The sequence below is a fragment of the Gigantopelta aegis genome, chromosome 6, assembly GCF_016097555.1.
Source record: "Gigantopelta aegis isolate Gae_Host chromosome 6, Gae_host_genome, whole genome shotgun sequence".
Taxonomy (NCBI): Eukaryota; Metazoa; Mollusca; class Gastropoda; order Neomphalida; family Peltospiridae; genus Gigantopelta; species Gigantopelta aegis.
The window spans coordinates 352,837-379,493 of NC_054704.1; the positions used below are offsets into that span (position 1 = coordinate 352,837).

At 41.4% G+C, this 26,657-nt stretch overlaps 1 protein-coding gene across 1 annotated transcript in view; it reads right to left on the bottom strand.

Moving 5' to 3' along the window:
- Window positions 1-26,657, bottom strand: part of LOC121376369 — a 114,939-nt gene that overhangs the window by 46,262 nt on the left and 42,020 nt on the right. The window contains exons 15-23 of the mRNA XM_041504216.1: window positions 25,466-25,549; window positions 24,000-24,138; window positions 22,374-22,488; window positions 15,803-15,911; window positions 11,608-11,691; window positions 3,353-3,517; window positions 2,767-2,883; window positions 2,160-2,371; window positions 1,062-1,146 (exon numbers count right to left, since the gene is read on the bottom strand). Of these exons, the coding sequence (XP_041360150.1) occupies window positions 1,062-1,146; window positions 2,160-2,371; window positions 2,767-2,883; window positions 3,353-3,517; window positions 11,608-11,691; window positions 15,803-15,911; window positions 22,374-22,488; window positions 24,000-24,138; window positions 25,466-25,549 (1,110 nt within the window). The remainder of the gene's footprint in view (window positions 1-1,061; window positions 1,147-2,159; window positions 2,372-2,766; window positions 2,884-3,352; window positions 3,518-11,607; window positions 11,692-15,802; window positions 15,912-22,373; window positions 22,489-23,999; window positions 24,139-25,465; window positions 25,550-26,657) is intronic.

Sequence of the window (26,657 nt, forward strand, 5' to 3'; positions counted from 1 at the left end):
ATCTGCATACTCTTTACCTATAAACATATAGATCAATAATTAACAGACATCTGCATACTGTTCACCTATACACATATAGATCAATAATTAACAGACATCTGCATACTGTTCACCTATAAACATATAGATCAATAATTAACAGACATCTGCATACTGTTTACCTATAAACATATAGATCAATAATTAACAGACATCTGCATACTGATTACCTATAAACATATAGATCAATAATTAACAGACATCTGCATACTGTTTACCTATAAACATATAGATCAATAATTAACAGACATCTGCATACTGTTTACCTATAAACATATAGATCAATAATTAACAGACATCTGTATACTGTTTACCTATAAACATATAGATCAATAATTAACAGACATCTGTATACTGTTTATCTATAAACATATAGATTTATAATTAACCAAAAATGCTGCTTACTGTTTATCTATAAACATATAGATTAATAATTAACATAGACATCTGTATACTGTTTACCTATAAACATACAGATTTATAATTAACATAGACATCTGTATACTGTTTACCTATAAACATATAGATTTATAATAAATATAAAAATCTGCATACAGTTAACCTATAAACATATAGATTAATAATTAACAGACATCTGTATACTGTTTACCTATAAACATATAGATTTATAATTAACATATAGAAAACTGTGTACAGTTCACTTGTAAACATATAGAGAACACATGAAAATTGCATAATTTACCAGTAAATATATAGGAAATGTGTTTTCTTTTAATAGTTATTGAAAAAATTGACATCTAGTTTATGATACAGAGATTAAATGAAACTTTTCAGTGATTCTTTAAGAAATCTGTACCCAGGAAACATACAAAGAGACTAAAACCTCACTGTTGACTTTCAGATTAAATAAACATTAACTGTGACTGTTTAAGAAATCTATACCCGCTCTAAGTATGATGATAATAAACTCACTGTTGACCTTCAGACATATTAAATGAATATTATCAGTGATTGTTTACGAAATCTGTACTCTGTAACCACACAGAGCTACTACAACTCACTGTTGACCCTTTAGCTCCAGACTGCACCATCAGCTGCAGGTTGTTGTACGGGAAGGCCTTGTGCAGACCATGGGGCATGCAGGCTCTGGAATAAAACAAAGTAGAAGCCTCACTGAGTCCAAGCCGTATTCTGAGGCTCACTTACAAAATACATGGTAGAGCTGTAACTACGTCTACTGCATTCTGTACAGATTTGGTTTTTACCTGAACATCGTGGATACATAAAACATACCCAAAACATGTTGTTCATAATTGGCAATGTTCTGTAAATCTATCAAACATGTCTAAATTATGTTGTTTATACTTGACAACGTTCTATGAAATACATCTACATCATGCTGTTCATACTTGATAATGTTCTATGAAATACATCTACATCATGTTGTTCATACTTGATAATGTTCTATGAAATACATCTACATCATGTTGTTCATACTTGATAATGTTCTATGAAATACATCTACATCATGTTGTTCATACTTGATAATGTTCTATGAAATACATCTACATCATGTTGTTCATACTTGATAATGTTCTATGAAATACATCTACATCATGTTGTTGATACTTGATAATGTTCTATGAAATACATCTACATCATGTTGTTCATACTTGGTAATGTTCTATAAAAGTGACAGACCCTAATTTTTAAACAATACAACATATTTTACATATTTTTCACTATAAAACCCATTCTTGCTAATTTAAATCAGAAGTACTTACATTTTATTATTTAGAATATTAATTTTTATACACCTGAATTGGTTCTGGTCATCCAGGTTTTTATAATAACTAACCCAAAATGCATTTTACTTAATTTATTACTGCCGGGTTACTAGACTGTGTTTATATGTACACATCATATGTAAGCACAGTAATACAGCATTTTGCAGTGTATTGTACTGTAATTCTAAAAATGCACATTCGTCTAAGTAATGGTTACTTTTAGATGGTATTTCCCCATCACAGACTTTAGCCTTTCTCCGTTATATTATCCAAATGTGAGTTACTGGTTTGTAGAGAACTAAACGTAGTGTTCATTTTCACAGGTTCAAACTAGGGTCTGCCTATTAACCTATTAAATCATGTTGTTCCTACCTGGTGATGTTGTTCTGTATCTCGTCGGTCTTCGACTTCATGGCGAGATCGAGCTCTCTCATTGGCCGGTCGTCTCGACTCAGGTGAGCTGCTCTCATCTTGCTCACCAAATCCGAGTCGGAGATGTTGGGGTCAACGGCGAGCGCAGTCACCACCACGTCCACCGCGCAGTCCGGGGACGCCGCGATGAAATTCTTACGCAACTTATTCGCCTGAATGGAACATATTACATTTAACACCACACCAACATCAGTACATTATACAACTACAGTTATTAACGTATGGTTATTATGACAAGATACAACATGATGAGAGAAAGAAAAGAGAAACAGAGTTAAGAGTTGGGGGTGGGGGTGGGAAGAGAGTGAGAGAGAGAGAGAGAGAGAGAGAGAGAGAGACAGACAGAGAGAGAGAGAGACAGAGAGAGAGAGAGAGAGAGAGAGAGAGAGAGAGAGAGAGAGAGACAGACAGACAGACAGACAGACAGACAGACAGACAGACAGACAGACGGTTATCACTACTACAACAAATCACACCTAAATGGGAGGCAAAACATGGATTAATGTGTAAAACGAAGTTTACAAATCAGCATGGAAGTAGTTCCTACATGTTTGGTCACAAGAATATCTTCCACTCCGAGAGTGAAGCCGCGGATCTGTAAGTAAGCTCGGAATAGTTTCCCAAGGGAGGTAATTAGCTTTCCTGCAACTTCCCCACCATACATCTGCAAAATAAAGAGAACTCTGTTAATATGCTCCGAGTACCCTAGTATGCTCCACTCACCTTCCAGTAACCATAAAAGAGCAAACACCAATGTCATAATTCTTTTCAGGTTGTTTAGGAAACTTTTAGGAAATTTATAATCTTGTTTATCGTCTGCAATGACACTAACCCTAAGCGTGAACATATACAGAGTATGCAGAGACGACCTTCCTAAATAAAAGTTCAGACAGAGGAGAACTGAAAAAGACAGCTCATTTCATTTTCCAGACTGGCTACTGCTGTAGCTTGTGATAAAAAAAAACAGAACAAAGAAAAAATTAGAGAAGAAACAAGACTTACTGACTGCACCACTTACACATCCAGTCTGACATAATAGCACTAGTATTGGTCTGAAGTTAACACAAGCCGCAGTCTTCAATGTGTGTAAAAATCATGAGATAGAATGACAGAGTGACAAATGAATGACACACCTCATAGCAGCAGTGGACAAGACCAAAGGGGGTTGGTCCGTAATGTCCCTTGTCGAGCACACCCTGCAGTAAGTGTGCCCCCCGGATCACGACGACGCCCTCCCCCATCACGTCACTGTCTGGATACGAGTTCTGTACACGCCGTCTTCCCGGGCGCTGCCAGCTCTGAAATAACAAGAATACATGATAATGAGGCCAGCTCTGAAATAACAGGAATACACATTAATGAGGCCAGCTCTGAAATAACAGAAATACAAGTTAATGAGGTCACCTCTGAAATAATAGAAATACACCTTAATGAGGCCAGCTCGGAAATAACAGAAATACAAGTTAATGAGGTCACCTCTGAAATAATAGAAATACACGTTAATGAGGCCAGCTCTGAAATAACAGGAATACACGTTAATGAGGTCACCTCTGAAATAACAGAAATACACGTTAAAGAGGCCAGCTCGGAAATAGCGGGAATACACGTTAATGGGGACAGCTCTGAAATAACAGGAATACACGTTAACGCGGCTGGTCGTGATGTGTAATGTGGCTGGTCGTGATGTGTAACACGGCATGTTGTGATGTGTAACACGGCTGGTCGTGTTATCTACCTGAAGAAAACCATCATGTCATGTGTAACACAGCTGCTCATGTGTAACACAGCTGGTCATGATGTGTAATGCGGCTGGTCATGTGTAACGCGGCTGGTCATGATGTGTAATGTGGCTGGTCATGGTGTGTAACGTGGCTGGTCATGTGTAACGCGTCTGGTCATGTGTAACGCGGCTGGTCATGATGTGTAACGCGGCTGGTCATGATGTGTAACGCGGTTGGTCATGATGTGTAACGCGGCTGGTCATGATGTGTAACGCGGCTGGTCATTATGTATAACGCGGCTGGTCATGATGTGTAACAGCTGGTCATGATGTGTAACACGGCTGGTCATGATGTGTAATGCGGCTGGTCATGATGTGTAACGCGGCTGATCATGTTATCTACCTGAAGAAAACCATTGTGTCATGCTGTGTAACGCGGCCGGTCATGATGTGTAACATGGCTGGTCGAGTTATCTACCTGAAGAAAACCATCATGTCATGATGTGTAATGCGGCTCGTCGTGTTATCTACCTGAAGAAAACCATCCTGTCGTGATGTGTAACGCGCCTGGTCGTGTTATCTACCTGAAGAAAACCATCCTGTCGTGATGTGTAATGCGGCTGGTCATGATGTGTAATGCAGCTGGTCATGTTATCTACCTGAAGAAAACCATCGTGTCATGATGTGTAACATGGCTGGTTGTGTTATCTACCTGAAGAAAACCATCATGTCATGATGTGTAACGCGGCTGGTCATGATGTGTAACGTGGCTGGTCGTGTTATTTACCGGAAGAAAACCATCATGTCATGATGTGTAACGCGGCTGGTCGTGTTATCTACCTGAAGAAAACCATCCTGTCATGATGTGTAATGCGGCTGGTCGTGATGTGTAACACGGCTGGTCGTGTTATCTACCTGATTAAAACCATTGTGTGATGATGTGTAACGCGGCTGGTCGTGATGTGTAACACGGCTGGTCGTGTTATCTACCTGAAGAAAACCATCATGGCATGATGTGTAATGTGGCTGGTCGTGTTATCTACCTGAAGAAAACCATCATGTCATGATGTGTAACGCGGCTGGTCATGATGTGTAACGTGGCTGGTCGTGTTATTTACCTGAAGAAAACCATCATGTCATGATGTGTAACGCGGCTGGTCGTGTTATCTACCTGAAGAAAACCATCCTGTCATGATGTGTAATGCGGCTGGTCATGATGTGTAACGCGGCTGGTCGTGTTATCTACCTGAAGAAAACCATCCAGTCATGTGTAATGCGGCTGGTCGTGTTATCTACCTGAAGAAAACCATCATGGCATGATGTGTAACGTGGCTGGTCATGGTGTGTAACGCCGCTGGTCATGTGTAACGTGGCTGGTCATGATGTGTAACGTGGCTGGTCATGATGTGTAACGTTCCTGGTCATGATGTGTAACATGGCTGGTCAAAATGTGTAATACGGCTGGTCATGATGTGTAACAGCTGGTCATGATGTGTAACACGGCTGGTCATGATGTGTAACACGGCTGGTCATGATGTGTAATGCGGCTGGTCATGATGTGTAATGCGGCTGGTCATGATGTGTAACGCGGCTGATCATGTTATCTAGCTGAAGAAAACCATCCTGTCATGATGTGTAATCATGTTATCTAGCTGAAGAAAACCATCCTGTCATGATGTGTAATGTGGCTGTTCGTGATGTGTAACGCGGCTGGTCGTGTTATCTACCTGAAGAAAACCATCCTGTCATGATGTGTAACGCGGCTAGTCATGTTATCTACCTGAAGAAAACCATCATGTCATGATGTGTAATGCAGCTGGTCATGATGTGTAACGCTGCTGGTCGTGTTATCTACCTGAAGAAAACCATCATGTCATGATGTGTAACACGGCTGATCGTGTTATCTACCTGAAGAAAACCATCCTCTCATGATGTGTAATGCGGCTGGTCATGATGTGTAACGCGGCTGGTCGTGTTATTTACCTGAAGAAAACCATCCTGTCATGATGTGTAACGCGGCTGGTCGTGATGTGTAACGCGGCTGGTCGTGTTACCTACCTGAAGAAAACCATTGTGTCATGATGTGTAACGCGGCTGGTCGTGATGTGTAACACGGCTGGTCGTGTTATTTACCTGAAGAAAACCATCCTGTCGTGATGTGTAACACGGCTGGTCGTGTATCTACCTGAAGAAAACCATCCTGTCGTGATGTGTAACGCGGCTGGTCGTGTTATCTACCTGAAGAAAACCATTGTGTGATGATGTGTAACGCGGCTGGTCGTGATGTATAACACAGCTGGTCGTGTTATCTACCTGAAGAAAACCATCATGGCATGATGTGTAATGCGGCTGGTCGTGTTATCTACCTGAAGAAAACCATCATGTCATGATGTTTAACGCGGCTGGTCGTGATGTGTAACGTGGCTGGTCGTGTTATCTACCTGAAGAAAACCATCATGCCATGATGTGTAATGCGGCTGGTCGTGTTATCTACCTGAAGAAAACCATCATGTCATGATGTGTAACGCGGCTGGTCATGATGTGTAATGTGGCTGGTCGTGTTATTTACCTGAAGAAAACCATCATGTCATGATGTGTAACGCGGCTGGTCGTGTTATCTACCTGAAGAAAACCATCCTGTTGTGATGTGTAATGCGGCTGGTCGTGATGTGTAATGCGGCTGGTCGTGTTATCTACCTGAAGAAAACCATCCAGTCATGTGTAATGCGGCTGGTCGTGTTATCTACCTGAAGAAAACCATCATGGCATGATGTGTAACGCGGCTGGTCATGATGTGTAACGCTGCTGGTCATGTTATATACATGAAGAAAACGATCATGTCATGATGTGTAACACAGCTGATTGTGATGTGTTACGTGGCTGGTCATGTGTAATGTGGCTGGTCATGATGTGTAACGTTCCTGGTCATGATGTGCAACATGGCTGGTCAAAATGTGTAATACGGCTGGTCATGATGTGTAACAGCTGGTCATGATGTGTAACACGGCTGGTCATGATGTGTAATGCGGCTGGTCATGATGTGTAACGCGGCTGATCATGTTATCTAGCTGAAGAAAACCATCCTGTCATGATGTGTAATGTGGCTGTTCGTGATGTGTAACGTGGCTGGTTGTGTTATCTACCTGAAGAAAATCATCATGTCATGATGTGTAATGCGGCTGGTCATGTTATCTACCTGAAGAAAATCATCCTGTCATGATGTGTAATGCGGCTGGTCGTGATGTGTAATGCAGCTGGTCATGTTATCTACCTGAAGAAAACCATCATGCCATGATGTGTAATGCGGCTGGTCGTGTTATCTACCTGAAGAAAACCATCATGTCATGATGTGTAACGCGGCTGGTCATGATGTGTAATGTGGCTGGTCGTGTTATTTACCTGAAGAAAACCATCATGTCATGATGTGTAACGCGGCTGGTCGTGTTATCTACCTGAAGAAAACCATCCTGTTGTGATGTGTAATGCGGCTGGTCGTGATGTGTAATGCGGCTGGTCGTGTTATCTACCTGAAGAAAACCATCCAGTCATGTGTAATGCGGCTGGTCGTGTTATCTACCTGAAGAAAACCATCATGGCATGATGTGTAACGCGGCTGGTCATGATGTGTAACGCTGCTGGTCATGTTATATACATGAAGAAAACGATCATGTCATGATGTGTAACACAGCTGATTGTGATGTGTTACGTGGCTGGTCATGTGTAATGTGGCTGGTCATGATGTGTAACGTTCCTGGTCATGATGTGCAACATGGCTGGTCAAAATGTGTAATACGGCTGGTCATGATGTGTAACAGCTGGTCATGATGTGTAACACGGCTGGTCATGATGTGTAATGCGGCTGGTCATGATGTGTAACGCGGCTGATCATGTTATCTAGCTGAAGAAAACCATCCTGTCATGATGTGTAATGTGGCTGTTCGTGATGTGTAACGTGGCTGGTTGTGTTATCTACCTGAAGAAAATCATCATGTCATGATGTGTAATGCGGCTGGTCATGTTATCTACCTGAAGAAAATCATCCTGTCATGATGTGTAATGCGGCTGGTCGTGATGTGTAATGCAGCTGGTCATGTTATCTACCTGAAGAAAATCATCCTGTCATGATGTGTAATGCGGCTGGTCATGATGTGTAACGCTGCTGGTCGTGTTATCTACCTGAAGAAAACCATCCTGTCATGATGTGTAACGCGGCTGGTCATGATGTGTAACACGGTTGGTCATGTTATCTACCTGAAGAAAACCATCCTCTCATGATGTGTAATGCGGCTGGTCATGATGTGTAACGCGGCTGGTCGTGTTATTTACCTGAAGAAAACCATCCTGTCATGATGTGTAACGCGGCTGGTCGTGATGTGTAACGCGGCTGGTCGTGTTACCTACCTGAAGAAAACCATTGTGTCATGATGTGTAACGCGGCTGGTCGTGATGTGTAACACGGCTGGTCGTGTTACCTACCTGAAGAAAACCATTGTGTCATGATGTGTAACGCGGCTGGTCGTGATGTGTAACACGGCTGGTCGTGTTATTTACCTGAAGAAAACCATCCTGTCGTGATGTGTAACGCGGCTGGTCGTGTATCTACCTGAAGAAAACCATCCTGTCGTGATGTGTAACGCGGCTGGTCGTGTTATCTACCTGAAGAAAACCATTGTGTGATGATGTGTAACGCGGCTGGTCGTGATGTATAACACAGCTGGTCGTGTTATCTACCTGAAGAAAACCATCATGGCATGATGTGTAATGCGGCTGGTCGTGTTATCTACCTGAAGAAAACCATCATGTCATGATGTTTAACGCGGCTGGTCGTGATGTGTAACGTGGCTGGTCGTGTTATCTACCTGAAGAAAACCATCATGCCATGATGTGTAATGCGGCTGGTCGTGTTATCTACCTGAAGAAAACCATCATGTCATGATGTGTAACGCGGCTGGTCATGATGTGTAATGTGGCTGGTCGTGTTATTTACCTGAAGAAAACCATCATGTCATGATGTGTAACGCGGCTGGTCGTGTTATCTACCTGAAGAAAACCATCCTGTTGTGATGTGTAATGCGGCTGGTCGTGATGTGTAATGCGGCTGGTCGTGTTATCTACCTGAAGAAAACCATCCAGTCATGTGTAATGCGGCTGGTCGTGTTATCTACCTGAAGAAAACCATCATGGCATGATGTGTAACGCGGCTGGTCATGATGTGTAACGCTGCTGGTCATGTTATATACATGAAGAAAACGATCATGTCATGATGTGTAACACAGCTGATTGTGATGTGTTACGTGGCTGGTCATGTGTAATGTGGCTGGTCATGATGTGTAACGTGGCTGGTCATGATGTGTAACGTTCCTGGTCATGATGTGTAACATGGCTGGTCAAAATGTGTAATACGGCTGGTCATGATGTGTAACAGCTGGTCATGATGTGTAACACGGCTGGTCATGATGTGTAATGCGGCTGGTCATGATGTGTAACGCGGCTGATCATGTTATCTAGCTGAAGAAAACCATCCTGTCATGATGTGTAATGTGGCTGTTCGTGATGTGTAACGTGGCTGGTTGTGTTATCTACCTGAAGAAAATCATCCTGTCATGATGTGTAACGCGGCTAGTCATGTTATCTACCTGAAGAAAATCATCCTGTCATGATGTGTAATGCGGCTAGTCATGTTATCTACCTGAAGAAAATCATCCTGTCATGATGTGTAACGCGGCTAGTCATGTTATCTACCTGAAGAAAATCATCCTGTCATGATGTGTAACGCGGCTAGTCATGTTATCTACCTGAAGAAAATCATCCTGTCATGATGTGTAACGCGGCTAGTCATGTTATCTATCTGAAGAAAATCATCCTGTCATGATGTGTAACGCGGCTAGTCATGTTATCTACCTGAAGAAAATCATCCTGTCATGATGTGTAATGCGGCTAGTCATGTTATCTACCTGAAGAAAATCATCCTGTCATGATGTGTAATGCGGCTAGTCATGTTATCTACCTGAAGAAAATCATCCTGTCATGATGTGTAACGCGGCTAGTCATGTTATCTACCTGAAGAAAATCATCCTGTCATGATGTGTAACGCGGCTAGTCATGTTATCTACCTGAAGAAAATCATCCTGTCATGATGTGTAACGCGGCTAGTCATGTTATCTACCTGAAGAAAATCATCCTGTCATGATGTGTAACGCGGCTAGTCATGTTATCTACCTGAAGAAAATCATCCTGTCATGATGTGTAACGCGGCTAGTCATGTTATCTACCTGAAGAAAATCATCCTGTCATGATGTGTAACGCGGCTAGTCATGTTATCTACCTGAAGAAAACCATCCTGTCATGATGTGTAATGCGGCTGGTCATGTTATCTACCTGAAGAAAATCATCCTGTCATGATGTGTAATGCGGCTGGTCATGATGTGTAACGCTGCTGGTCGTGTTATCTACCTGAAGAAAACCATCCTGTCATGATGTGTAACGCGGCTGGTTGTGTTATCTACATGAAGAAAACCATCATGTCATGATGTGTAACGCGGCTGGTCATGATGTGTAACACGGTTGGTCATGTTATCTACCTGAAGAAAACCATCCTCTCATGATGTGTAACGCGGCTGGTCGTGTTATTTTCCTGAAGCAAACCATCCTGTCATGATGTGTAACACGGCTGGTCATGATGTGTAATGCGGTTGGTCGTGATGTGTAACGCGGCTGGTTGTGTTATCTACCTGAAGAAAACCATTGTGTGATGATGTGTAATGCGGCTGGTCATGATGTGTAACACGGCTGGTCGTGTTATTTACCTGAAGAAAACCATCCTGTCATGATGTGTAACAAGGCTGGTCGTGTTATCTACCTGAAGAAAACCATCCTGTCATGATGTGTAATGTGGCTGGTCGTGATGTGTAACGCGGCTGGTCGTGTTATCTACCTGAAGAAAACCATCCAGTCATGTGTAATGCGGCTGGTCGTGTTATCTACCTGAAGAAAACCATCATGGCATGATGTGTAACACGGCTGGTCATGATGTGTAACGCTGCTGGTCGTGTTATATACCTGAAGAAAACCATCATGTCATGATGTGTAACACGGCTGATCTTGATGTGTTACGTGGCTGGTCATGGTGTGTAACGCCGCTGGACATGTGTAACGTGGCTGGTCATGACGTGTAACGCGCCTGGTCATGATGTGTAACATGGCTGGTCATGATGTGTAACATGGCTGGTCATGGCTGGTCATGATGTGTAACAGCGGCTGGTCGTGATGTGTAACACGGCTGATTGTGATGTGTTACGCGGCTGGTCGTGTTATCTACCTGAAGAAAACCATCCTGTCATGTGTAATGCGGCTGGTCGTGTTATCTACCTGAAGAAAACCATTGTGGCATGATGTGTAACGCGGCTGGTCATGATGTGTAACGCTGCTGGTCGTGTTATATACCTGAAGAAAACCATCATGTCATGATGTGTAACACGGCTGATCGTGATGTGTTACGTGGCTGGTCGTGTTATCTACATGAAGAAAACCATCCTGTCATGATGTGTAACGCGGCTGGTCATGTTATCTACCTGAAGAAAACCATCATGTCATGTAATGCAGATGGTCGTGTTATCTACATGAAGAAAACCATCATGTCACGATGTGTAACGCGGCTGGTTGTGTTACCTTTTCTGGTATTTTAGATTTCCCATCCATATTGATGAGTGGTCGGCCATCCGGGATGATGTTCATCAGCAGAGAGGACACGATCTAGGTAAGAAACCAGAACACGAGTGAATACATGTTAAATCCACTTCAAAACATAGTTGTAACCACCACAATACTGCATACAGGTATTGTATGATACAGGAGACTTGAGGTCCACACAGATAGTCCAGGAGTCAGGTTGATTTATCTATGTCGGATACTAAGAAGGTTTGAACATTTATTCTTATGTAAAAATATGTGCAGATTTCAGATCTGAAACTCTTACCTGCCTAATTCTTTGCAATAATATTGATCAATAATGTTCATATTATGACTGAATTATAGATATATCTATTACACATCTAGTAGGGGTGCTTCCTGATTGAAATTTCAGGGGCAGATCCATAATTTAACGAAAGGGGGAAGAGGTCTAGGAAAAGGATACATCTACATTTTGGGGCATGATTTGTTAAAAATGGGTACCAATGCTTTGAGGTCTGTACAGGGTATGGTTTTTGGTGAGGATGGGTGCGGTTTATGGTGAGGGTAGGTACCCATGCAAAAGTGACCTTTAAAGGTCATTGGGGGGTCATTTAGGGTCAAATTAGAAAAAATTAAGATTTCACATTTTTCACAACTTTGAGGGTAGCAGATTTTACAAATATGCTACATAAGGTTCACTCTTCATAGATATGATTACATTAGATAGGAAATCCGCTACATTTTTCCATTAGTAGCCAGGGATCTTTTCTATGCACCATCCCACGGACAGGATAGCACATATCACGGCATACTATGCAGAATTTTGATATTAAAATCAATTTATCTTGAAACAATGTGTTTATAAGTGTCTATAAAACATGTCTTCTAAAAAATTAATGGTACCTATGCTTATTGAGATCTGTGCAGGGTAAGGTTTATGGTGAGGGTTGGTACCCATGCTAAATTGACCTTTATTGAGATCTATGTACAGTATGGTTTATGGTAAAGGTAGGTACTCATGCCATTTTGACCTTTATTAAGATCTATGTACAGTATGGTTTATGATAAAGGTAGGTACTCATGCCATTTTGACCTTTATTGAGATCTGTGCAGGGTAAGGTTTATGGTGAGGGTTGGTACCCATGCTAAATTGACCTTTATTGAGATCTGTGTAGAGTATGGTTTATGGTAAAGGTAGGTACTCATGCCATTTTGACCTTTAGGGTATTATTTTAGAAGCTAGTTGGGGTCAAAATCAAAATGTTTCATTTTTATTTTATCTGTAAGTCTAGGTTCTTTCCAGAAAGTGCTATTAAAGGTTTACTTTTGATTATTAAATGTATCCAATTGGTCAGTATAATCTGCATGTTAACTGGGAAATCTGGAATAAAAAATACATTTATTTTACAGTATTAATTTCTTGAGAAACTGTATGTAACTTGGAAATTTAAAACGGAAAATGTATTTATTTTACAATACTAATTTCATGCGATACTCTCTTCCAGATACTGTATGTAGATAACTGGCTCTACAATGCTTACAAACTGACAGGCTATTATAATTTGCATTGGTATAGTAGTTATAACAAATAAACCTGTGCATTAGCTGGGAATGTGCTATTTTAATGGTATGTTGAAATTGTTTCCTCTGTCAGCCACTACCCAAAGACAAACAAGTACTCACTAAACTGACTGTTTCTCAACCTGAATAAAATCAAATGCTATTTTTAAGTTAACTAATTGTTCGAAAGATGTTTATGAATAAAAATATGAAATATAAATTTATATATGCATGTATTGTTGAATCTTTGGTTTTGGTGTAGAATGAAATGAAATATGCTTCATATAATATTATTGGGGATTTGAACAGATCCCATCTGTCTTTCCAAACGACTAGGCAAATACAATTTCAGACACGTTTTGTTAGAAATGGGGACACATGCTTAATGCTATATAGTGTAAGTTTTACAAAGAGGGTACGTACCCCATCATGTTAAGATAATTTAAAGTCATTTGGCAAATTATTATTATTATTGTTTGGTTGGTTTTTCGGTTTGTTTGTTTGTTTTTCTTCTTCTTCTTTTTTTTTCGGGGGGGGGGGGGGGGGGGGAGAGAGAGTGGCTAAATATCATCAATATTTAAGATATAATGTTATTATCTAATTAATGACAATATCACTGTTTATTCTTGCAACAATTAAAATGGTATGTCTTAATTGGTTTCTATGATTAAACATGAATAATTGTCATATAACTAACCAGTTTCATATTATGACTGATTGATAGCATCACTGGACTGTAGTACATGTGTATTCTGGAATACATATCTTCTGCCTTGTTTTGCTACATTCAAATTAGTTTTCCAATCTCCTTAAGCAGGAGGTAGACTACTGTCGAATTATGGAATGCTTTAAAAGTATGTTTAGAAATGAGCTCTTTTCAAATGTAGCTGAGGTATTCTTGATGGTGGAAACATCCCAGAGCCTTCTCTCCTTCCTGGCTTTATCAATGACTCCATATCGCCATACACATTATCAACTGGTCAGAAAATACACAATGTCTACTGTGATCTGTGACAGTGTGTTTCAAGTGGAGTATGTCCTGCCCAGTATTTGATGACTACCCAAATGGTATCAAAGCTTCGTCTTTAGGGTGACCAAGATAGCAAACCATTAATAGTGTTATGTGTCTGTCTGCATTCAACCACAACTCGAGAATATGCTTCATGTTTGGATAAAAAAATTGTATATATATAGCTGCATCATAATTTCCTATCTTATTGAATGTGCCATTACTGGATCCTCAACCATCTCCAATGATGAGCCCATACTTACAAACAAATGTAACCCCATGTTCCATAGAATACTGAATAGAAAACAAAAAACCCATTGTTATTCTGATCCTGCATGATCAACTGGGATAATACTTGTGGCAAGGGAATGCTACGTCGGGTGATAATTTGTAGACTGACAGTTTTCTTACCTTACATGTTTGATGGTTATGCTCTGATCTATGCATTTAACAAATCAATTGCAAACACATTTGTCAACATAGTTTTGGGAAAGATTGATATTATCTTTGACACTCATATTTCAGTAGGAAAGAGAAAGGTAAAATTAGCAAAATTATAGATGTGACATTCATCTGACACAAGTGTAGTTCCAATGTTTCATTAATTATTAATGAAACCAACAGTGTTCTTGTCATGCTTAGAGTGGAACTGTTGTGGACCTCCTGAACTGAGGTATATGTATATTGCATGTATAGAGCTACTGAATCAGATGTTGGGATTGATACTCAGGTTTAGGATATTCAAAAAAAAAGTTCGGAAATATTTCCATCTAGCAAGGATGCCACCGAGTTGTATGTGGGAAGACCTATATCCAACCATACATATTGGTACATGTAAAGATTCTACAAATTGATAGTGGTCTAAAACCTGCATTAAGATTTTTGGGGAAGGATGTGTCACACGAAATGAACATTGTCAAATAAACACATTTTTCATTCCAGATTCCTCTTAGTTTATATGAATATTGCAATATATACTGATCAATTAGTCATAATCACGAGTAAACTTTAAACAACACTTTTTAGAAAAGACTTACTGTCATAGATATTAAAACAACGTAACCAACATATTGATTTTGACTTGCACTGACATCTAAAATCACCTCTAAAGTGACCTTTAAATGTCACAATGGTGTGAAAACCTACCTTCACCATAAACCTTGCCGTAAACAGATCTCAGCAGGTACATTTTGCGTGGACACCTGTTTACCATGACCAGTTTACGCAGTTTGATGATAGCTTGTAAACCCTCACCTGTTTACCTGACCACAGTTTACGCAGTTTGATGATAGCTGATAAACACTCGCCTGTTTACCCCGACCACAGTTTACGCGGTTTGATGATAGCTGGTAAACACTCACCTGTTTACCCCGACCACAGTTTACGCGGTTTGATTATAGCTGGTAAACACTCACCTGTTTACCCAGACCACAGTTTACACGGTTTGATGATAGCTGGTAAACACTCACCTGTTTACCCGACCAGTTTACACAGTTTGATGATAGCTGGTAAACACTCACCTGTTTACCTGACCACAGTTTACATGGTTTGATAGCTTGTAAACACTCACCTGTTTACCTGACCACAGTTTACACAGTTTGATGATAGCCTGTAAACACTCACCTGTTTACCTGACCACAGTTTACGCGGTTTGATGATAGCTGGAGCCACGTCTTTCACAAATCCATGATTGTCTGGCAGACTAGCGTACAGCAGCTGGCAGTAATCCACTCTACAAACATCAAATACAACAAGTCAGTCCTCTCAAAATACATGTCAGTCCTCTCACAATACAAGTCAGTCCTCTCACAATACAAGTCAGTCCTTTCACAATACAAGTCAGTCCTTTCACAATACAAGTCAGTCCTCTCAAAATACATGTCAGTCCTCTCACAATACAAGTCAGTCCTCTCACAATACAAGTCAGTCCTCTCACAATACAAGTCAGTCCTTTCACAATACAAGTCAGTCCTCACAAAATAGTTCACTGGTCCTCACATTGAATTCAATCAGTTCTTACACAAAGTACATCAGTCCCTGTACCAGTATTTTTTATATATATATATATGTTTGTCATTTTGGTGTGAATTTAGTAATGTCACAAATTGTATGAAATTGTGTAGAGTATCGAAGCAATTTTATACTACATTTGTGACTGTTAAACATCAATAAATTCACAAGAAAATTACAAAGAATTCTTATAATCACAAACAGCACAACTTATTCATAATCATAATTAATCAATCATTTTAAACAGCACAACTTATTCATAATCATAATTAATAAATCATTAATAAATCATTAATAAATCTTCCCATTATGTTTTACGCAATGACATCCCATTTCACGTAATTTTCAGTTTATTTTTAAATTCTTCACTATGATACACAATTTTATGTAGTTTGTGACAGTTGTACATTGATAAATTAATTGAAAATGACAAACAGTTCTTATATAAGAACGACGGTGGGTTTCGGCGGTCAAACCTTTCCCTTGATCAAGCAAATTTTCTCTCTTTTTTTCAATACTGTTTCCAGGGAAGCATGTCTTTGCTCCTCATAAACTTCACTAGGCACAGTTTAGGCACCACCCACCCCACCCTCTTCTAAAATGTATGCACAAGCACCTGAACACACCATATTTAATTAAAATACACATAAGACAGCTTCTAATGTCCTTTCCATGACCTGTTTTAAGTAATGATGTCCCAGCTGGCGTAATGACCTTATTTTCTGAAGGTTTTTGTTTGATGTCGTCCAATCAGAATAGTTTAAAGTTTGTTTTGTATAACGACAACACTAAAAAAAGAAACAAATGTTTTATTTAACGACGCACTCAACACATTTTATTTACGGTTATATTGCGTCAGACATATGGTTAAGGACCACACAGAGTTTGATAGGAAACCTGCTGTCGCCACTACATGGGCTACTCTTTCCGATTAGCAGCAAGGGATCTTTTATTTGCGCTTCCCACAGACAGGATAGCACAAACCATAGCCTTTGTTGAACCAGTTATGGATCACTGGTCGGTGCAAGTGGTTTACACCTATCCATTGAGTCTTGCGGAGCACTCACTCAGGGTTTGGAGTCGGTATCTGGATTAAAAATCCCATGCCTCGACTGGGATCCGAACCCAGTACCTACCAGTCTGTAGACAGATGGCCTAACCACGATGCCACCGAGGCTGGTAACGACACCACTAGTGCACATTGATTTATAAATCATCGGCTATTGGACGTCAAAGTTTGTAACTATGACAGTCTTACTGAGAAAACCCATTACACTTTCCCATTAGTAGCAAGGGATCTTTTATATGCACATACCACAGCCTTTGATATATCAGTCGTGGTGCAAGGGCCCATCCCATCGACGGGGATCGATCCCAAACTGACCATGCATCAAGTGAGTGCATTACCACTGGGCTATGTCTCAACTTACAATCAGATAGAGTAAATCGTATAACTGCACAAATTGTATAATTATACAATATATAACAAACACATTATATATATATATACCATCAAACAATCGGAGTAATTTCTAATAAATTCTTTCACTCTGATATTTTGCTATATAACACCTTGATGAAATGTTTAAGTTTGCAATTATCAAAATAATATGTATCTAATTCAACTTTCTAACTGATGTTACGGAAATATCCGATGTTGACCGAATGGTAAAAGAACGTCCCCTACTAGTCAGTGACATGGCATGTTACATAACTGTTAAAGAACGACCCCCCACTAAAGAACGATCGCCCACTAGTCAGTGACATGGCATGTAACACACCTGTTAAAGAACGATCGCCCACTAGTCAGTGACATGGCATGTAACACACCTGTTAAAGAACGATCGCCCACTGGTCAGTGACATGGCATGTAACACACCCGTTAAAGAACGACCCCCCCACTAGTCAGTGACATGGCATGTAACACACCTGTTAAAGAACGATCGCCCACTAGTCAGTGACATGGCATGTAACACGCCTGTTAAAGAACAATCGCCCACTAGTCAGTGACATGGCATGTAACACACCTGTTAAAGAACGACCCCCCCACTAGTCAGTGACATGGCATGTAACACACCTGTTAAAGAACGATCGCCCACTAGTCAGTGACATGGCATGTAACACACCTGTTAAAGAACGACCCCCCAACTAGTTAGTGACATGGCATGTAACACACCTGTTAAAGAACATTCACCCCCACTAGTCAGTGACATGGCATGTAACACACCTGTTAAAGAATGACCCCCCCACTAGTCAGTGACATGGCATGTTACACATCTGTTAAAGAATGACCCCCCCCCCACTAGTCAGTTACATGGCATGTTACACACCTGTTAAAGAACGTCCCCCACTAGTCTGTGAGATGGCATGTAACACACCTGTTAAAGAACGACCCCCCACACTAGTCAGTGACATGGTATGTTACATAACTGTTAAAGAACGACCCCAACTAGTCAGTGACATGGCATGTAACACACCTGTTAAAGAATGACCCCCCCACGAGTCAGTGACATGGCATGTTACACACCTGTTAAAGAACGTCCCCTACTAGTCTGTGACATGGCACGTTACATAACTGTTAAAGAACGACCCCCCAACTAGTCAGTGACATGGCATGTAACACACCTGTTAAAGAACGTCCCCTACTAGTCTGTGACATGGCATGTTACATAACTGTTAAAGAACGACCCCCCCACTAGTCAGTGACATGGCATGTAACACACCTGTTAAAGAACGTCCCCTACTAGTCTGTGACATGGCATGTTACATACCTGTAAAAGAACGACCCCTACTAGTCAGTGACATGGCATGTTACACACCTGTTAAAGAACGTCCCCTACTAGTCTGTGACATGGCATGTAACACACCTGTTAAAGAACGACCCCCCCCACTAGTCAGTGACATGGCATGTTACACACCTGTTAAAGAACGTCCCCTACTAGTCTGTGACATGGCATGTTACACACCTGTTAAAGAACGTCCCCCACTAGTCAGTGACATAGCATGTTTCACACCTGTTAAAGAACGACACCCCACTAGTCAGTGACATGGCATGTAACACACCTGTTAAAGAATGGCATGTAACACACCTGTTAAAGAATGACCACCCACTAGTCAGTGACATGGCATGTAACACACCTGTTAAAGAATGACCCCCCACTAGTCAGTGACATGGCATGTAACACCTGTTAAAGAATGACCCCCAACTAGTCAGTGACATGGCATGTTACACATGTGTTAAAGAACGTCCCCCACTAGTCTGTGAGATGGCATGTAACACACCTGTTAAAGAACGACCCCCCCACTAGTCAGTGACATGGTATGTTACACACCTGTTAAAGAACTTCCCCTACTAGTCTGTGACATGGCATGTTACATACCTGTTAAAGAACGTCCCCCCACTAGTCAGTGACATGGCATGTAACACACCTGTTAAAGAATGACCCCCCCCCCACTAGTCAGTGACATGGCATGTTACACATCTGTTAAAGAATGACCCCCCCACTAGTCAGTGACATGGCATGTTACATACCTGTTAAAGAACGTCCCCCACTAGTCTGTGAGATGGCATGTAACACACCTGTTAAAGAACGACCCCCCACACTAGTCAGTGACATGGTATGTTACATAACTGTTAAAGAACGACCCCAACTAGTCAGTGACATGGCATGTAACACACCTGTTAAAGAATGACCCCCCCACGAGTCAGTGACATGGCATGTTACACACCTGTTAAAGAACGTCCCCTACTAGTCTGTGACATGGCACGTTACATAACTGTTAAAGAACGACCCCCCCACTAGTCAGTGACATGGCATGTAATACACCTGTTAAAGAACGTCCCCTACTAGTCTGTGACATGGCATGTTACATAACTGTTAAAGAACGACCCCCCCACTAGTCAGTGACATGGCATGTAACACACCTGTTAAAGAACGTCCCCTACTAGTCTGTGACATGGCATGTTACATACCTGTAAAAGAACGACCCCTACTAGTCAGTGACATGGCATGTTACACACCTGTTAAAGAACGTCCCCTACTAGTCTGTGACATGGCATGTAACACACCTGTTAAAGAACGACCCCCCCACTAGTCAGTGACATGGCATGTTACACACCTGTTAAAGAACGTCCCCCACTAGTCAGTGACATAGCATGTTACACACCTGTTAAAGAACGACACCCCACTAGTCAGTGACATGGCATGTAACACACCTGTTAAAGAATGACCCCCCACTAGTCAGTGACATGGCATGTAACACACCTGTTAAAGAACGACCCCCCACTAGTCAGTGACATGGCATGTAACACACCTGTTAAAGAATGACCCCCCACTAGTCAGTGACATGGCATGTAACACACCTGTTAAAGAATGACCCCCAACTAGTCAGTGACATGGCATGTTACACATCTGTTAAAGAATGACCCCCCCCCCCCCACTAGTCAGTGACATGGCATGTTACATACATGTTAAAGAACGTCCCCCACTAGTCTGTGAGATGGCATGTAACACACCTGTTAAAGAACATCCACCCCTACTAGTCAGTGACATGGCATGTTACATACCTGTTAAAGAACGTCCCCCACTAGTCAGTGACATGGCATGTTACATACCTGTTAAAAAATGTCCCCCCCCCCACTAGTCAGTGACATGGCATGTTACACACCTGTTAAAGAACAACCCCCCCCCACTAGTCAGTGACATGGCATGTTACATAACTGTTAAAGAACGTCCCCCACTATTCAGTGACATGGCATGTAACACACCTGTTAAAGAATGACCCCAACTAGTCAGTGACATGGCATGTTACACATCTGTTAAAGAATGACCCCCCCCCCCCACTAGTCAGTGACATGGCATGTTACACACCTGTTAAAGAATGACCCCCCCACTAGTCAGTGACATGGTATGTTACACACCTGTTAAAGAACGTTCCCCCCACTAGTCATTGACATGGCATGTTACATACCTGTTAAAGAACGTCCCCCACTAGTCTGTGAGATGGCATGTAACACACCTGTTAAAGAACGACCCCCCCACTATTCAGTGACATGGTATGTTACACACCTGTTAAAGAACGTCCCCTACTAGTCTGTGACATGGCATGTTACATACCTGTTAAAGAACGACCCCCACTAGTCAGTGACATGGAATGTAAGACACCTGTTAAAGAACGACCCCTACTAGTCAGTGACATAGCATGTTACACACCTGTTAAAGAACGACCCCTACTAGTCAGTGACATGGCATGTTACACACCTGTTAAAGAACATCCACCCCTACTAGTCAGTGACATGGCATGTTACATACCTGTTAAAGAACGTCCCCCACTAGTCAGTGACATGGCATGTTACATACCTGTTAAAGAATGTCCCCCCCCCCCCACTAGTCAGTGACATGGCATGTTACACACCTGTTAAAGAACATCCCCCCCACTAGTCAGTGATATGGCATGTTACATACCTGTTAAAGAATGTCCCCCCCCACTAGTCAGTGACATGGCATGTTACACACCTGTTAAAGAACAACCCCCCCCACTAGTCAGTGACATGGCATGTTACATACCTGTTAAAGAATGTCCCCCCCCCCCCCCCCCCCCCACTAGGGTGTATACTACCAAATCAAATCCCATAGACGACAATAGTAACATATGCGGCTAAAACTCCTACCTGCAACGTATCAACCGACATAAACGCCACGGATATAAATACTACCACCCCTCACCCTTAAAGTGAATCAGAAAAAAATGGGGGTCAAGCTGCTCGTTTCTGAGATAACGGGTAGCGTCTATGACTACCCTAGTTTCGCACAAAATTTGAGTACTTTTTTTTACAGGTACCCCATACATGTTTCAAGCACAAGGCTACTTGATACATTGGTACTAGATGAAATAAAATTGCACATTTATTTTACCCAGATGAAACTATTATTTTTTACAACCAACACACTCACATTTATAACCAATCACAGGACTTGTGGTGTTCACTTCTCTATCAAAAGTTCGGTGCACCTCGAACTTTGACCCAGCCGGAAGTTATTTGGTATAGTACTACCACTAGTCAGTGACATGGCATGTTACATACCTGTTAAACAACGTCCCTCCCCACTAGCCTGTGACATGGCATATTACATACCTGTTAAAGAACGTCTCCCACTAGTCAGTGACATGGCATGTTACACACCTGTTAAAGAACGTCCCCCTGACCGTGAGCCACACACCCGACACCATGTGATCCTGAATCAAACCAGCCAGTGGAGTGCCGTCTTTTGGAACCAAGTACTGGCTGTCCGTGGACGCTACAAACAAAACAAAATATGAGAAAGTTTATCCGTCAAAATTAATTATTATCATTTTCTAACGTGCTACGTCCCGCCCCTTGTTAGAGAATGTCAACAGAAAACAGGAGCTAGACTCACCTAGCTACGTCCCACCCCTTGTTAGAGAATGTCAACAGAAAACAGGAGCTAGACTCACCTAGCTACGTCCCGTCCCATGTTAGAGAATGTCAACAGAAAACAGGAGCTAGACTCACCTAGCTACGTCCCGCCCCTTGTTAGAGAATGTCAACAGAAAACAGGAGCTAGACTCACCTAGCTACGTCCCGCCCCTTGTTAGAGAATGTCAACAGAAAACAGGAGCTAGACTCACCTAGCTACGTCCCGCCCCTTGTTAGAGAATGTCAACAGAAAACAGGAGCTAGACTCACCTAGCTACGTCCCGCCCCTTGTTAGAGAATGTCAACAGAAAACAGGAGCTAGACTCACCTAGCTACGTCCCGCCCCTTGTTAGAGAAAGTCAACAGAAAACAGGAGCTAGACTCACCTAGCTACGTCCCGCCCCTTGTTAGAGAAAGTCAACAGGAAACAGGAGCTAGACTCACCTAGCTACGTCCCGCCCCATGTTAGAGAATGTCAACAGAAAACAGGAGCTAGACTCACCTAGCTACGTCCCGCCCTTGTTAGAGAATGTCAATAGAAAACAGGAGCTAGACTCACCTAGCTACGTCCCGCCCCATGTTAGAGAAAGTCAACAGAAAACAGGAGCTAGACTCACCTAGCTACGTCCCGCCCCTTGTTAGAGAAAGTCAACAGAAAACAGGAGCTAGACTCACCTAGCTACGTCCCGCCCCATGTTAGAGAATGTCAACAGAAAACACGAGCTAGACTCACCTAGCTACGTCCCGCCCCTTGTTAGAGAATGTCAACAGAAAACAGGAGCTAGACTCACCTAGCTACGTCCCGCCCCTTGTTAGAGAATGTCAACAGAAAACAGGAGCTAGACTCACCTAGCTACGTCCCGCCCCATGTTAGAGAAAGTCAACAGAAAACAGGAGCTAGACTCACCTAGCTACGTCCCGCCCCTTGTTAGAGAATGTCAACAGAAAACAGGAGCTAGACTCACCTAGCTACGTCCCGCCCCATGTTAGAGAAAGTCAACAGAAAACACGAGCTAGACTCACCTAGCTACGTCCCGCCCCTTGTTAGAGAATGTCAACAGAAAACAGGAGCTAGACTCACCTAGCTACGTCCCGCCCCATGTTAGAGAATGTCAACAGAAAACAGGAGCTAGACTCACCTAGCTACGTCCCACCCCTTGTTAGAGAATGTCAACAGAGAACAGGAGCTAGACTCACCTAGCTACGTCCCGCCCCATGTTAGAGAATGTCAACAGAGAACAGGAGCTAGACTCACCTAGCTACGTCCCGCCCCTTGTTAGAGAATGTCAACAGAAAACAGGAGCTAGACTCACCTAGCTACGTCCCGCCCCATGTTAGAGAAAGTCAACAGAAAACAGGAGCTAGACTCACCTAGGATGGCAGCTTCGGCCCGGGCCAGTTCACTCTGTACAAAATGTGCGTTCATCTCGTCACCGTCGAAGTCAGCGTTGTAAGCCTTACAATTTGAGTAGTGCATGCGCAGGGTCTTCTGACCAGTCAGAACTCGCACCTGGACAATATTGAAATTGTCTAAATATTTCAACACATTACACATGGTTAATTATTTCAACACATTGCACATGGTTAACTACTCAACACAGTGCACATGGTTAACTATTTCAACACAGTGCACATGGTTAACTATTTCAACACATTACACATGGTTAACTATTTCAACACAGTGCACATGGTTAACTATTTCAACACATTCCACATGGTTAACTATTTCAACACAGTACACATCTGTCTGTCTTATCGTGGTAATGTCAGAAACATAAATATGATGAACTGTACCCGATGTGCCTGTCTTATCGTGGTTGAGAGAAACAATATAAAATGTGATGAACTGTACCCTATGTGTCTGTCCCATCGTGGTTGTGTGATAAACAATATAAAATGTGATGAACTGTATCCGATGTATCTGTCTTATCGTGGTTGTGTGATAAACAATATAAAATATGATGAACTGTACCCGATGTGTCTGTCTTATCGTGGTTGAGAGATACAATATAAAATGTGATGAAATGTACCTTATCGCGGCTGTGAAAGAAACAAGATGAAATATGATGAAATGTACCCGATGTGTCGGTCTTAGCGTGGTTGTGTGATAAACAATATAAAATATGATGAACTGTACCCAATGTGTCGGTCTTAGCGTGGTTGTGAGAGAAACAATATAAAATGTGATGAACTGTACCCTATGTGTCTGTCTCATCGTGGTTGTGTGATAAACAATATAAAATATGATGAACTGTACCCTATGTGTCTGTCCCATCGTGGTTGTGTGATAAACAATATAAAATGTGATGAACTGTATCCGATGTGTCTGTCTTATCGTGGTTGTGTGATAAACAATATAAAATATGATGAACTGTACCCGATGTGTCTGTCTTATCGTGGTTGAGAGATACAATATAAAATGTGATGAACTGTACCTTATCACGGCTGTGAAAGAAACAAGATGAAATATGATGAAATGTACCCGATGTGTCGGTCTTAGCGTGGTTGTGTGATAAACAATATAAAATATGATGAACTGTACCCGATATGTCGGTCTTAGCATGGTTGTGAGAGAAACAATATAAAATGTGATGAACTGTACCCTATGTGTCTGTCTTATCATGGTTGTGTGATAAACAATATAAAATGTGATGAACTGTACCCTATGTGTCTGTCTTATCGTGGTTGTGTGATAAACAATATAAAATGTGATGAACTGTACCCTATGTGTCTGTCTTATCATGGTTGTGTGATAAACAATATAAAATATGATGCACTGTACCCGATGTGTCTGTCTTATCGTGGCTGAAAGAAACAAGATGAAATATGAGCCATACCCGATGTGCCTGCATGCTGGGTTTGTGTAGCGATGGCTGTCGGTTCAACAAGAGGAAGTCTCCATTCTTCAGATGTCTCAAGACCTGATTAACACAAATACACATCAGAAACACAGAATTAATGAAGCAAGCCATGATTAATACCAATACACAACAGAAACACAGAGTTCATGAAGCAAACCATGATACACAACAGTAACACAGAATTCATGAAGCAAGCTATGATTAATACCAATACACAACAGTAACACAGAGTTCATGAAGCAAGCCATGATTAATACCAATACACAACAGTAACACAGAATTCATGAAGCAAGCCATGATTAATACCAATACACAACAGAAACACAGAGTTCATGAAGCAAACCATGATACACAACAGTAACACAGAATTCATGAAGCAAGCTATGATTAATACCAATACACAACAGTAACACAGAATTCATGAAGCAAGCCATGATTAATACCAATACACAACAGTAACACAGAGTTCATGAAGCAAGCCATGATTAATACCAATACACAACAGAAACACAGAATTCATGAAGCAAGTCATGATTAATACCAATACACAACAGAAACACAGAGTTCATGAAGCAAGCCATGATTAATACCAATACACAACAGTAACACAGAATTCATGAAGCAAGTCATGATTAATACCAATAAACAACAGAAACACAGAGTTCATGAAGCAAACCATGATACACAACAGTAACACAGAGTTCATGAAGCAAACTAGGATTAATACCAATACACAACAGTAACATAGAGTTCATGAAGCAAGCCATGATTAATATTAATACACAACAGTAACACAGAGTTCATGAAGCAAGCCATGATTAATACCAATACACAACAGTAACACAGAGTTCATGAAGCAAGCCATGATTAATACCAATACACAACAGTAACACAGAATGCATGAAGCAAGTCATGATTAATACCAATACACAACAGAAACACAGAGTTCATGAAGCAAACCATGATACACAACAGTAACACAGAATTCATGAAGCAAGCCATGATACACAACAGTAACACAGAGTTCATGAAGCAAACTAGGATTAATACAAATACACAACAGTAACAGAGTTCATGAAGCAAACCATGATTAATACCAGTACACAACAGTAACACAAAGTTCATGAAGCAAACCATGATTAATACCAATACACAACAGTAACACAAA